Source organism: Kogia breviceps, chromosome 1, assembly GCF_026419965.1.
Source record: "Kogia breviceps isolate mKogBre1 chromosome 1, mKogBre1 haplotype 1, whole genome shotgun sequence".
NCBI lineage: Eukaryota > Metazoa > Chordata > Mammalia > Artiodactyla > Physeteridae > Kogia > Kogia breviceps.
This window is the reverse complement of record NC_081310.1, coordinates 174,098,275-174,113,054: the sequence shown is the minus strand read 5'-3', so window position 1 is coordinate 174,113,054 and position 14,780 is coordinate 174,098,275. Positions and strand designations below refer to the sequence as shown.

The window sequence follows — 14,780 nt, the reverse complement described above, 5'->3', positions numbered from 1 at the left end:
ATTTTAAAGTCTATATTATCTGATACGAGCATTGCTACTCCAGGTTTCTTTTGATATCCATTTGCATGGAATATCTTTTTCCATCCCCTCACTTTCTGTATGTTTCCCTAGGTCTGAATTGGGTCTCTTGTAGACAGCATATACATGGATCTTGTTTTTGTATCCATTCAGCAAGCCTGTGTCTTTTGGTTGGAGCATTTAATCCATTCATGTTTAAGGTAATTATCGATATGTATGTTCCTATGACCATTTTCTTAATTGTTTTGGGTTTGTTTTTGTAGGTCCTTTTCTTCTATTTTGTTTCCCACTTAGAGAAGTTCCTTTATCATTTGTTGTAGAGCTGGTTTGGTGGTGCTGAATTCTCTTAGCTTTTGCTTGTCTGTAAAGCTTTTGATTTCTCCATCGAATCTGAATGAGATCCTTGCTGGGTAGAGTAATCTTGGTTGTAGGTTCTTCCCTTTCATCACTTTAAGTATATCATGCCACTCCCTTCTGGCTCGTAGAGTTTCTGCTGAGAAATCAATTGTTAACCTTATGGGAGTTCCCTTTTATGTTATTTGTCGTTTTTTCCCTTGCTGCTTTCAATAATTTTTCTTTGTCTTTAATTTTTGCCAATTTCATTACTATGTGTCTCGGCATGTTTTTCCTTGGGTTTCTCCTGTATGAGACTTGCTGAGCTTCCTGGACTTGGGTGGCTATTTCCTTTCTCATATTAGGGATGTTTTCAACTATAATCTCTTCAAATATTTTCTCTGGTCCTTTCTCTCTTGTCCTTCTGGGACCCCTATAATGCGAATGTTGTTGCATTTAATGTTGTCCCAGAGGTCTCTTAGGCTGTCTTCATTTCTTTTCATTCTTTTTTCTTTATTCTGTTCCGCAGCAGTGAATTCCCCCATTCTGTCTTCCAGGTCACTTATCTGTTCTTCTGCCTCAGTTATTCTGCTATTGATTCCTTCTAGTGTAGTTTTCATTTCAGTTATTGTATTATTCATCTCTGTTTGTTTGTTTTTTAATTCTTCTAGGTCTTTGTTAAACATTTCTTGCATCTTCTCGATATTTGCCTTCATTCTCTTTCCGAGATCCTGGATCATCTTCACTATCATTATCCTGAATTCTTATTCTGGAAGGTTGCCTATCTCCACTTCATTTAGTTGTTTTTCTGGAGTTTTATCTTGTTCCTTCATCTGGTACATAGCCCTTTGCCTTTTCATCTCGTCTATCTTTCTGTGAATGTGGTTTTTGTTCCACAGGTTGCAGGACTGTAGTTCTTCTTGCTTCTGCTGTCTGCCCTCCTGTGGATGAGGCTTATTCTGTGCAAAAGCTTTTAAGTTTCATTAGGTCCCATTTGTTTATTTTTGTTTTTATTTTCATTACTCTAGGAGGTGGGTCAAAAAAGATCTTGCTCTGGTTTCTGTCAAAGAGTTTTTTTCCCATGTTTTCCTCTAAGAGTTTTATAGCGTCCTGTCTTACATTTAGGTCTTTAATCCATTTTGAGTTTATTTCTGTGTATGGTGTTTGGGAGTGTTCTAATTTCATTCTCTTACATGTAGCTGTCCAGTTTTCCCAGCACCATTTACTGAAGCGGCTGTCTTTTCTCCATTGTATACCCTTGCCTCCTTTGTCATAGATTAGGTGACCACAGGTGTGTTGGTTTATCTCTGGGCTTTCCATCCTGTACCATTATATTTCTGTTTTTGTGCCTGTACCACAGTGTCCTGTACCACAGTGTCTTGATTACTGTAGCTTTGTAGTATAGTCTGAATTCGGGGAGCCTGATCCCTCCAGCTCCCTTTTTCTTTCTCAAGATTGATTTGGCTATTCAGGGTCTTTTGTGTTGCAAAAATTTTTGTTCTAATTCTGTGAAGAATGCCACTGGTAATTTGATAGGGACTGCACTGAATCTGTAGATTGCTTTGGGTATTATAGTCATTTTGATAATATTGATTCTTCCAATCCAAGAATATGGTATATCTCTCCATCTGTCTATGTCATCTTGATTTCTTTCATCAGTGTTTTATAGTTTTCTGAGTATAGGTCTTTTGCCTGCTTAGGTAGGTTTATTCCTAGGTATTTTAATCTTTTTGTTGTGATGGTAAATGGGATTGTTTCCTTAATTTCTCTTTGTGATCTTCTGCTGTTAGTGTATAGGAATGCAAGAGATATCGGTGCATTAATTTTGTATCCTGCAACTTTATCAAAATCTTTGATGAGTAGTTTTCTGGTGGCATCTTTAGGATTTTCTAGGTACTGTATCATGTCATCTGCAAACAGTGACAGTTTTACTTCTTCTTCTCCAATTTGTATTCCTTTCATTTCTTTTTCTTCTCTGATTGCCATGGCGAGGACTTCCAAAGCTATGTTGAATGAGAGTGATGAAAGGGGACATCCTTGTCTTGTTCCTGATCTTAGAGGAAATGCTTTCAGTTTTTCACCATTGAGAATGATGTTTGCTGTGGGTTTGTCATATATGGCCTTTATTATGTTGAGATAGGTTCTCTCTATGCCCACTTTCTGGAGAATTTTTTCATAAATCGGTGTTGAATTTTGTCAAAAGCTTTTTCTGCATCTATTGAGATGATCATATGTTTTTTATTTTTTAATTTGTTAATATGGAGTATCACATTGATTGATTTGCATATATTGAAGAATCCTTGGCATTCCTGGGATAAATCCCATTTGATCATGGTGTATGATCCTTTTAATGTGTTGTTGGATTCTGTTTGCTAGCATTTTGTTCTGGATTTTTGTGTCTATGTTCATCAGTGATATTGGTCTGTAATTTTCTTTTTTTGTGATATCTTTGTCTGGTTTTGGTATCAGGGTGATGGTGGCCTCGCAGAACGAGTTTGGGAGTGTTCCTCCCTCCACAATTTTTTGGAAGAGTTTGAGAAGTATAGGTGTTAGCTCTTCTCTAAATTTTTGATAAAATTCGCCTGTGAAGCCACCGTGGCACTTACTTTTAACATTCACTGAAACTAAAATTCTTTTCTTGAAATTTCACAATTTTATAACATGGTCAAGAATCCATTCAAAGCATTTCCTTTGGTAATTATACCTGCAATTAACTATTACCAAGCAGCAAGGCAAAAGCTTTAAATTTGGTGCTTCAGGCAGTGACTGAACTATGGCTCCACACCATCTCTCTTCCTGAAGCTATCATCAGAAGTATGGATTCTCTCAGAAGCAGTTGGTCTCAGCCAATAGGGATGCCATATGAAAATGAGACCAGCAGGCATATTATCCATCCCCAAAACAACTCACAGGAACTGTTCAAAAACAAACCACCTCAGGGGGCAACCTCCACCTTCCTTTTGACTATCAGCATGTCTGTCACCTGCACAGCCACTAATAAACAAATACAAAAATGGTTCCATGTTACTCTCCACTCCAGTTCTCTCCTGCAGGGGGTTAGCATATTCAGAAAGCAAGGCAGAGGGGGTAACTAAATCCTTTGAAGGGCACAATCAGGTATGAAGTTTGGAAAAAGCCAGGGTAATGACCATTGCCCTCTCTCTTCCTTTTCAAAAGGGCCAATACTTTTTTCCTCGACTCTATACAAGTTAGATTGAAAGGTGGCAGTAGCCTCACAAAGCAGTCCTTAGAAAAGAAAATAATTACTATCGCCTTTGCTGTGTGCCTAGCTTTGTCAAGAGCACAGTTTGTTAAATGTTATGGTTTAGGTGATTTGCTGGAACTAAACTACTGCTAAAGAAGAATCAATAGTCTTTAAGTTCATATTCTGACTCCTTTCCCCTTGACTGGAAAGTTTCCATTTTTCCCAAAGACCATTCTGAGCTGCCCACCAGGTACCTTTCAGCCACTATTCACATTAACTCTTGATTGTCTGCTAGGTGGAAAGACAAGCTTCCAAGGACTCCATCACAAAACCTGAGCCTTTTAGCACTTCTCTAGTTAAGAATACTTAGAAGAGTAAGTTCTCTTCTATAAGACTGTCAATAAAGAAGCCTCAAAGGTACTGGATTGCGGCAAACTGCTGAGGAGAAAAACAGTACCTTAACGTCTCCTTAGAGGAGGGCAATATTTACAGGCAAAAGAGGGGGGAAATGTTCTTTTAATCTACCTATAACTATACTTTACAGATTAAAGGAACTATGAAAACCACCCTCATTTAATCTTTAATAAGAAAATACATCCAGCCTCCAAAGTGAGGTTGGAGGTTCATACAAAACCCTCAGAAAATTACATAAAAAATTTTATATCCAGAAGAAAATCCCATACTAAGATTAACACCCTTATTCCATCTCACCCCATATTCTGACCCCCACCCCACAAGTCTGGTTAAGACTTTGGCCTCTGAAATAAGACTGCCTGGGTTTTAATATCAATCCAGTAAACTTACTAGCTGTGTCATCTTGGGTCAAATATCTTGGTTTCTTCATGTGTAAAAACAGGAATGATAACAGGGTCATAATAGATATAAAAGGAGATCATCTATGCAAAGTACTTAATGCAATGCCTGGTATGTAGTTAAAGCTCAGTAATTATCAGCTGCCATTACTTTTTGTTGTTGTTACTGCACTTCATTTCAGCTCAGGCACCACTTCTTCCAGAAAGTCTTCCTTGAAACCTTCACCCAAGACTCCTCTCATCTGCATATCCTACATATACCTCTACCATAGCATTTCTCTCACTGGATCATATTCATTTGTCTACCTCACACACTCTGCCCTCTTTAAGTGCTAGGGTTGTATCCTGTATCTCTGTACTTGTAGGCCCAGCAAAATGCTTGGCACATAGTAGGCATTCAAAGAATTATCTGTTAATTTTTAAAGTTTACCCAACATTTAAATAAAGTTGTTATTTTTTTTTAACTAACAAAATCTGGCAAAAGATGTCAGTTCTAATATGGAATTACTTAAGTTTTAGTCAGATTCTTAATGTTATTTCATTTCCTTGGCTGAAAGAAGGGAGGGACAGGAGAGAAAAGCAAAGTTCCCAGTTCACAAAGAAATGAGAAAGAGCATTTTGAATCAAACTGGGGAGAGCACTGAATGGGAGGTATGATGAGAGATGTGCAAAGTGAGAAACTAACAAAAAGCCAAATGGATTAAAAAGAGATAAAGGAATCTAACATAACCAGCTAGGAAACAGCCTTTCCTGCCTAAACACTGAACTGAAAAACCTTTTCAAAGCACAAAGCAATCTTTCCTCATGAAAGGACCAACCAAATTTTAGTTCCCTGAGCTATCTATTTCAGACCACTCCACTTCACTCAAAGGCAAGACAGGCTTTCACCATGGAACTTTCAGAACAAAGCAATGGTGGAGAATAGCTTCCCAGTTCACCCAGGCAAATATTCTTCCATCACTGATGACATCTAGATCCATTCAATTTCCCTTCTCCTGAGTAATGAGGAAAAGTAAAAGAAAAAAAACACATCTAAGTTCTGGTCACCTGGATGAAAAATGGAAACCAGTCAATCACAATTTTAATGCCTTTAATTTCTACCTGATACTTATTAATAAATCAGAAGTTTGCCTTAATTGGATATGGTTGCTATAAAGTTTCAAAAGACCTATCTGTTAAGGTTTAGTCCAAAGCCATTTTCACAACCAAGTCATAAGTAAGAGTACTAATCGAAACACTGGTATAGCTGAAAATAGCTCTCCTACCGTAAAGTCACCTGCTCAGAAATGAGCCAGTCATCAAGGGCTTTATAATATTTAAAAGCAGATTGAAGGCAAATGAGTAAACCGTGTACTTAAAAAACAAAACAAAACAAAACAAAAAACTGTGACCGGGGGTTACAATGCTGCATATAATATTCTCAGAATCTCCTGCTTTGCTTTTTCTCCCACCACTTTATGACTAAAAGACTATGGAGAATACTGTCAGCAAGGAGAGCACGCCTGCAAGCCACAGCGTGAAGGAGCCCACACCTCTCTATGAAACACTGTCTTCCTACTTCAAAAAGCACAGGTATCAAATGATAAAAGATAAACTTTGGCCTGTAAATAAAAGTGGTCCTAACAAGAAAGACTTTTTTTTTCTAAAGAGAAAAGCCCCAGGATATGATGTCATGAATCTAGCTATTCCCTATATAGCCCACTTGTAGATGTTATTGTTAAGAACCTGCAGTTGATTCCTGTCTCTGACTGCAGGGCTGATAAATTATTTGCATTCACAATCACACCAACCTTCTTTGGAAATCCACACAATAAACCTTGAAACAGAGCACTGTTTTGTTTCGGGGGAAGGTTTTTTGGGTTTTTGGTGGGGTATTCTTTTTTGGGGGGTTTTCTTTTCTTTCCTTTCCTTTTCTTTTATTTTTGCTGGCTGGTTTTGTTGTTTCTAAAGGGAAGGTCATTTAGAGGGCTGCAGGAGAGATATGTAAATTAAATAAAACAGCAGTAAGCTTGAGAAGAAATAAGGAAATAATATAGCAAACCATGAAGTGTTACTTCAGCAGATATGGCCAATAGAGGAAAATTTTATGTCAATTTATCCATTAAAAATCTCTCCTTTTGGAGTATTATGTAAGTCTCATAAAAAAAAAAAAAAAAAAAAAAAAAAAACCCTGCAGTGGGCTGAACTGGGACATGCGAGGACTCAATACAACCAAGCTTCAGATACTTAAATATCTCATACCACTTTTTGCTTATAACAAATAAAATGCAGAGCTACAGATGCTTTCTCATCTGTGTGTAAATGAAAGTGAAACTGTATGAGTAGTTAGTATTCTTAGAATTTTTAAGAGCCAGTTTATTTAAATTAAATCAAAGCCAATCTGTATCTGTACAGAAATAAAAATAAAATTTTCTTAGGGCTCTTATTCTCTAGACTTTACAGAGCTGTATATACTCTTCCCTCCACCCCTCCCTCTGCGATAAAGAAATGAAAGAGCTCTGCAGGTTAAAAACCACTTCAAATGAATCCGAGAGAAGGAAGTTCAAAGGGATTAGAATATCACTTGTTTCACCAGCCTGCTATAGAGTAGGGTTCAGCGCTTCCCTGCCCCACTCTTTGTGCTCCCATAACACATCGTGGAATTTATCATGCTTTTTAATGTTTCTACAACTATCTCTGCCTCCATAGCGTGAACACTCTGACGGCAGGAACTGGGTTTTATTTAGCCAGGGATGGTCCTTGTTGACAGGAATTGTATGTACATAACACCTAGATACTAATTATCATTAAGGGATTTGAATTAAGCACCCTAGAGAAGGTATTAAAAATGCGGTAAGCATATTTAAAGGCACCGAATATGACCACACATATAAAGCACCAGAGATCACAAATATTAGAAAATTGTAATCTGGTTAAAGTCCTCAACATAGCATAGCACTGACATTCAGATAATTTGGCACTGTTTGGTTTATTTACTGCAGATGTGTGGCTTTCAATAACTTCATTTTCATGACATGTACACACACGCACACACACACGTCATTCTTTCTCCTATACTTCCATCTTCAAGTTGATCGTAATTCACACATTCCCTGGACAGAAATAAAAATCTGGGCAAAACGGTCAACAAACATTCCTTACTATCCAATTATCTAGTACAGACTCTGTCTAGCCACAGAGAAACTGGCCTTTCCTTATCCTCATCTGTAAAATGGCAATATTTCTCTGCTGCTTAAAAGTGACATTAATTCTAGGCAGGGCAACAAGGATGCCCAAATGCACCTGGCCTCTCTGTCTCTCTCTCACACACACACATACACACACCCCGCAAAGGCACACAGAGAAAACCCTGAAGACACACCACACACAGAGGGCCTTCATTCCTTGCCTCTCCCTCCCTCCTGACAGAGGCAGCCGTCGCCACGTGAGACACAAAGGAGTGGGGGCGGAAGAGCTCAATCAAAACAGCTTGGGGAAGGAAAGGAGGGTGTGCTCGTCAGCGAAAGTCTCCGTGGAAAAGCCAGAAAACCTTCCCTTCCGCCCTGACTATCCTGGGCAAATAACCTTGCTCAAGATCTACCTACTTGAGCTTAGAGGTCAAGCCCTCCCTTAAACCTTTCAGAGAAGGGGTAGTACGAAAATTCACCCCATTATTTCAAAAGTGCATTATGAGAAATGTCAGGGTGCAGCTTATACACATACTCTGGGGAGCATAACTGAGAGCAATTTTGAAAACCAAGCAGTCAGACAGGAAAAGCCAGGAGCTTCTGTCAGGCTGGGACAGGGCCTTTGAAAGAACAGAAAATCTCCCTTCTACCAGGTCCAGAGATGGCTGGTGCCATGGTGGCCTCCAGTAACTGAGCAGAGCAAGCAAGCTCTCACAAACAGAACTTCCCCAGCGATGTGCCTGAAACTACAGCCACAGGTTTACGGTGGTCATCTCTGGCAATGGGATTCACAGGATGTAGTTATTTCTATTTGGAATAATCGTTTCCTAAACTTTCTACATTAAGCATGTGTGACTTTTAAAATAAAAAAAGAAAGGGTTAAAGAGGAAGGAAGGAAGGAAGGAAGGGAGGAAGGGAGGGAGGGAGGGAGGGAGGGAGAGAGGAAGCAAGCAAGCAAGCTCGATCAGCCAGAGAGACTGATGAAGTAGAATGCACAGGTAGAAGAGAAGCTTGGCACTGCTTCAGCACAAGGGGCTGTTTTTCTTCAGGCCAAAAGGCACAGACTGACCCAGCAGGATGCAACTTTCTCAGGTGGAACCTAGCTCTTCAGCTTCTCTCTACAAGGTTGCTTCATTTATTCTGATTAAGACTCACTCATTCTACCAGGCCTACTTCCATAAGCTTCCAGCTGACTCAGGTTGCCCACAGTTAAGGACAATAAGCACTGAGTTGTATTTTAAAAAAACACAAAAAACAGAGGAGCCCTTTCTTAATAGGCAGAATGGCACTCCCTTTAAAATTTTAAACCTAAATCTGAAATTAGAGTACAGAAGTAAAATCAAATCAATATAAACTTCCCATCTCCTATGTCTGGTAATACGAGTGATTCCCTTTATTACCTAAAAGTGAGAGAATCCATAAGCATTTACTTTAAATTGCTGCTCGACTAGAATCAAAGCATAACATTTAAGCCAGTTGGAAGAAAGAAAGCATTCCTAAAAATCCTGTCATTTGCTGGGAGAGTTTTAAAAGAAGAAATGGGATGAGCTACACTAGGCGTCCACCTTCAGGGGCAGAGCCTGCAGTTGGTGGAGCTGGACAGGCCTTGGCCAGCATTCCTCTCTGCTTTTTTTTCTCCTAGAACAGCACCTGTGACAGTTAACTCATCATTCAGGGACATTCATAATTCCACCTCATCTCAGGGTATTTTATAGTTTCCTTTTGTGATTGACCAGAGAAGTTCAAAATTTATATAATTTGGTGTTTGCGCACTGGAACTGTTCACCTGAGGGCCTAAAGTAACAAACCTGATGCAAAAAAGATTTTCAAGAGCTGACTTGCTGGGTATATCTAATACCCATGAAATCACCAGAGGACACACATATACTTCCACATTGGGGCAAGGGCTGCAGCTGTCACACTTTTTCCAAATCTCCAGATAACCACCCTCGCTGCTTATTCAGGGATGTGGGTTATTAATGGTGGCAAGAGTGGGCTGGATTGAAAGGAAAGCTGGATATACTGCATTAATAGACAGGGGACTCACCTACATAATTCTTAGCAGATGGTTACTCTATTGAGACCAGCTTGAGACATCAAATGCCCTCGTCTCTTAGGATTCTGCAAGTAAAACTGTGTCTCTCCTGTCTTTGAATTACCTTGAGACTTTCAGCCTCTTTGAAGGGAACCTTGATACCAGTAACATCATCCCTCTTGAAGAGAACTTCTGTTCCCTAGTAATGGCTAAGGAATCACTAGACTGCAAGCTCCAAGAGGGCAGAGACCATGTCTGTCTTACCACTGCATTTCTAATGCCTAGGATAGTAGGCACCCAATAAATACATTCTGAAGGAAGGAACTAACTCTGCAAGCTACTTCTGACATAAAATCCAAAAAATGCTATTGAAGTAGCCCCAGGGCGGAGCATGCAGAGCCAGGACTCCGTTTTGAGTCGGCCCGCGCGGTCCCCTGGGCGGGGGGCGGGGGCGGCCTGAGCTGGCAGGGGTCGCGTGCTCCCGGGATTCAGAGCTGCAGATCTCGGATGTACCGCGCGGCACAGGTGCCCAAGCGTCCCCGCAAAGGAGTCCAGGCCTGGGGGGAGGGGGCGCTGTGGGTTGCCGCCGACGTCAGCCAGCCAAGATGCTCAGCTTTATAGGTGGGACTTACACTTGTGACTTAATCTTTTGAAGCCTCAGTTTTGTCATCTGTGGAATGGACATAATGGAAGCTACCTCACAGGACTGCTGAGAAGATTAAATGAGACAATGCTTGTAGAGCTCTTTGCAGGAGGTAGGCGTGGGATCTATGCAGGTTATTATTCCTGCCCTATAGATATGTACAAGATATAGGAGCCTGCCCTGTCTGCCCCCCACCACCATAGTTTGTTTTCTGGTTGGTGCTAAAGTAGGCACAGGCCCAATCTATTCTTCACCCTCCTTAGCATTCTATAAATATCTACTGAGTACACAGGGTATGCTAGGAATACATATTTACTCATTAAATATTTGACAGTACCACCCTTCTCCCCATCATTACAACAACTCAAAAAATGTCAATTTCCGAAATGTCCCCTGGGATTGGCAGCTCCCCTTTGAGGAGGACTGGTTGAGGGAGAACGTGACCTTTTTGCCCTGGGGATGGCGACTTAAGAGATTGCCAGTCTTTGCTGATGACAGATGGTTGCCACCATGACCACTTTTCATAGGGAGACCTAGAGGCAGGGACTGGCAGGCAGAGCACACCTGCTGTCACCCAGGACCATGAGCAGCGTGAAGACCCCTGTGGAGCTGGCCGTCAGTGGGATGCAGACCCTCCACATTCAGCACCGCTGCCGGGGCAGCTGCCGGGTCAAGGTTAGGCCATCATACGTGGATGAGACTTTGTTTGGCGGTCCTGCAGGCACCCAGCCCACACCACCAGTCTTTGACCCACCGTGGATGGGGAAGGCCAACAGAACCAGAGGAGTGGGTACAGGGGCGTCACAGGCCTCAGGGGCCGGCGGGAGCTGTGAGACTACCTCCAGGGACAAGACTCTGACCCTCGCACCAAGGAAGAAGAACAAATACAGACTGATTGGCCACACTCCTTCTTACTGCGATGAGTCGCTCTTTGGCTCCCGACCTGAGGGCGCCGGCTGGGAGGCCCCGTGGATGGCGAAGGGGGATGCTGCAAAGCTCCACGCCCTCTTCTGGACACCCCCAGCTACCCCTAGGGGCAGCCACTCACCCCGCCCCAGGGAGACTCCAGTGCGAGCCATTCACCCAGCTGGTCCCTCGAAGACAGAGCGCAGGGTGGTGGCAGACTCCCGGAGGTTGTCCGTGGATGGGTTAGACTCTCCACGCCCTCCGAGGCGGGAGCGTTCTTATTCGCTCACCCACCTTAATGTCCCCAGCCCAAGTCACCCACCCACCAGTACCCCCTGCACAAATGGGCCTCGAGATCCCAGACCTTCGCCGTCAGGAGTGACCTTCCGGAGCCCCCTGGTGACTCCCAGGGCTCATTCAGTCAGTGTTTCAGTGCCAGTTACCCCCCGACGAGGCGGAGCCACCCAGAAACCTAAGCCACCTTGGAAATGAATTTCTTGGTCCTTTCTGCAGGTTTGCCCGTGGGGGTCACAGCAAAGGGCAGAGTTTCAGAGGACGGCACTGGTGGGCAGGCCTTTGGGGAGACCACCAGGCATTGGCAAAGCACTCCTGGGGGCAGACAGAGCAAAGGGCGGGCAGTGGCGCCCTTTCTTCTGACGACCTCTGGTTGCTCCCTGCTTTTGCCGCTGATGTGGATATGAGGGCTGCCTCTTGAGATCCCTGTTTCGAGTTCTGTCGTAGCCACACAGCATACCAGCGCCAACCCAGGGGTGTCCCCCGGGAGGGTCCCCCCACCCCCTCCATCACACCCACAACATTGCCTCGCCACCAAGTGTGAATAAATGGTATGATGGCCAACCCGGAAGGTGCCTTCTCCCTCCCTTCAAGCCAAGCTCCTGCTCAGGATGAGTTTCCAGCTGAGTCTGGATGCCTCAGGAATTCTCCCAGGCACAGTATGTGGACCAGCAGGGAACACAAGGTGATATGTGGGTGGACATTTAAAATTTTAATAATCATGTATTTATTTTCACGTATTAAATATATCAGTAGCTCATCAAAAAAAAAAAAAAAAAAAAAAAAAAAAAAAAAAAAAAGAAGTAGCCCCAGGCAAAACACTGCCCTGACTAAAAGACAAAGCCAACCTGGCCTAGCACAAGAGTTTGCCAAACATGGGCATATCATCAGTGTTGGGGGAAGTGAATCAGGGCTGAGGGACAGATGGTGTCATGGCAGCAGAACAAAGTCCTCTTCCAGAGGAAAAGTATCCCTGGCTGAAGGAGGAAACAAGTAGCCAACAAGCAGTCATGCTCCTTAGTGGCATGTTACAATTACAGGAAATGCACAACACAGCCTACCCTGTCATGGGCTTCAACCAACCTCAGGCCTCAATGGAGGCCTACTTCTCCTGACAATGCAGAAAGGCCAGCTCCTACAGTATACTTTAAAAAAATGTGGGGGGCCTCCCTGGTGGCGCAGTGGTTGAGAATCCTCCTGCTGATGCAGGGGACACGGGTTCGTGCCCTGGTCTGGGAAGATCCCACATGCCGCGGAGCAGCTGGGCCCACGAGCCATGGCCGCTGAGCCTGTGCGTCCGGAGCCTGTGCCCCGCGGCGGGAGAGGCCGCAGCGGTGAGAGGCCTGCGTACTGCAAAAAAAAAAAAAAAAAAAAAAAAGTGGGGATTGACATCCCACTGGACAGAGGTTTAAGAAGCCAGCAGAGACCTCAAACCTACTGCCTACGGGGTCATCTTGGGATGAGACAAGAGTCTAACCAAACAGGATTTTATGTCATCACATCGTAATGACTACTACTAACATTTGCTGAATTGTTATTTATGCACCTGGGAGTAGGCTAAGCACTTTGTGTGAACATTTCATTTAATCTTCGTAACAATCCTATCAGAGGTACTGTCATTCTTGTTCTGTAGATGAGGAACCTGATGAAAGGTGGGTTTCAGCAATACCACCCAGTATATAATAGAACCAGGACTCAGATACAGGCTTGTCTGACTCCTGAGTCCATGCTCCATGCTCTCGGCCACTCTGCCTCCTGTTTCTTGCTCAGTTGATGAACTAGGTAGGTGGTCAAGACCAATTCTTACAACTTCTCTCTAAAACATATCCAGTAGTGTCTGGAATCAAAAGTGGCTAAAGGATCTTAACCACACAGGCTGACTTTTCTTACGGAAGCTCTTGGATGGAGGATCAGAAAGTTCAAAGGGCAGGCCCTCAAACCAAGAGCTGTGCATTTTAACCCAAACTCTTCAATACTACTCACCTGAGAATAGATGTCCAAAGAGTAACCACACACATAGTCTTGATCATGTTCCTGCTGATTCCACACAATGTCTGGACCAAGGCCTTGCTTTGGTCCTGCAATTATTCTGTTTTTATAAATTTCTCCACTACTGTATTATTTCCTCTCTGAGGAATTCCTAAGGAGAGTCAATTTAAGACAGCTTTTAAATTGAATTGGATTTACTGCCCAATTATGCCATTTTCTTAACCCTCTTCACTTTATCACACAAGTTAGGAAATAAGTCTGTGTTTGCATAATGTTTCTAAAGGGCAAAAAGAACCCACCAAAATTATAGTTTTCCTAGCTAGAGAGAAGGACTTAAGATGATTATCTTTTACTGAAGAGTATTTAAGCAAGAGACAATTACTTCATTTCACTGGGAGAGAAGCTAACTTTAGATAATTCTGATTGGTCTTACCGAAGTCAATTAAATTGTGATTTTAAAAGATCCCATAGACTTGCTCAATGCTAGCTGAATTTTAGAATCAAAAAGCTTGCATGGTTTATGTTAACAGCCAGAAAACTCTACCTCCCCCAGCTGCCATGTACTCAAGTCATTATCACAATCTGAGGAGACAGATTTAGGATTAATAATTTATTACCTTCCTGTAGTGCAATGTAGTTAAGAATATAGGACAGTTTGGCAGGAGAAAGTTCCTGCTGAAGGCTCATCGCTATGAGGTATATTCCATTAGTCATCCACCTTAAATTAGGTGCCCAGCAGATACAAGAAGAGCAGGGATATAATGCCACCCAAAAACTCTGGAAAATGCTTTTCTCCTAAAGATCGATGCATGTTCAAAATATATTATTCTCTTCAATGAAAAAAGATACCACTTGGTCTGACTGGTACAACAGGGGCTACAGCCCTCAAAGTACAACTAAAAGGTGGGGGCAAAGGAAGAAAGTGAGTTCGGGTGCCTTCTGTCTGCCAGGGGCAAATGTGAGCAGTTATAAGAACAAAATGGGTATGGCAACTAGTGGGAAAAGACCTCTTGCTAAGCCAGAAGCTGTCTCTGTCCCATCTGCAGTCTCTGTGGGGGCTGAGGGTGATAATTAATCTCTCCCATCCAGAGTTTAGGACTAATTAAAAAAATAAAACATGGCAGTTAGAGGTAGATGGAGATCAAAATATCATCTTTATAAGTGTAAGGTGACTGGAGAACATGGCTTAGAATGTACAATCACAAATGGGCTTCCTAATACTTTCCTACACTGAATTAAACTTACCAATTGGACAAATGCAGGCTGTCCTGGCATGGGCAGACCAGTTAGAGCATGGAAGGGTGAGAATACATGAAAATCCTGAAGACTAGCCATTCCACACAACAGAATTCTTTTCCAATATCACCAAACAGAAAAA

The 14,780-nt window shown here is 42.5% G+C and overlaps 2 protein-coding genes across 4 annotated transcripts in view; one reads left to right on the top strand and one right to left on the bottom strand.

Moving 5' to 3' along the window:
• Nucleotides 1-14,780, bottom strand: part of KIAA0319L (KIAA0319 like) — a 110,422-nt gene that overhangs the window by 84,091 nt on the left and 11,551 nt on the right. The gene's annotated exons all lie outside the window — the stretch shown is intronic.
• On the top strand, nt 10,020-11,977 carry LOC131746189 (RBPJ-interacting and tubulin-associated protein 1-like). Of its 2 annotated transcripts, none has more exons than XM_067013585.1 (2): nt 10,020-10,325; nt 10,935-11,977. In XM_067013585.1, exons 1-2 carry the CDS (start codon nt 10,301-10,303, stop codon nt 11,609-11,611), a joined length of 702 nt encoding a protein of 233 aa, XP_066869686.1. In that variant the 5' UTR covers nt 10,020-10,300; the 3' UTR covers nt 11,612-11,977. The 2 variants fall into 2 exon arrangements, with proteins under 2 accessions (XP_066869686.1, XP_058903265.1); XM_059047282.2 differs by having other exon boundaries at nt 10,741-11,977.

Coding starts and splice junctions, on each gene's coding strand:
- LOC131746189 (XM_059047282.2), top strand. CDS start 10,796: ATGAGCAGCGTGAAGACCCCTGTGGAGCTGGCCGTCAGTGGGATGCAG.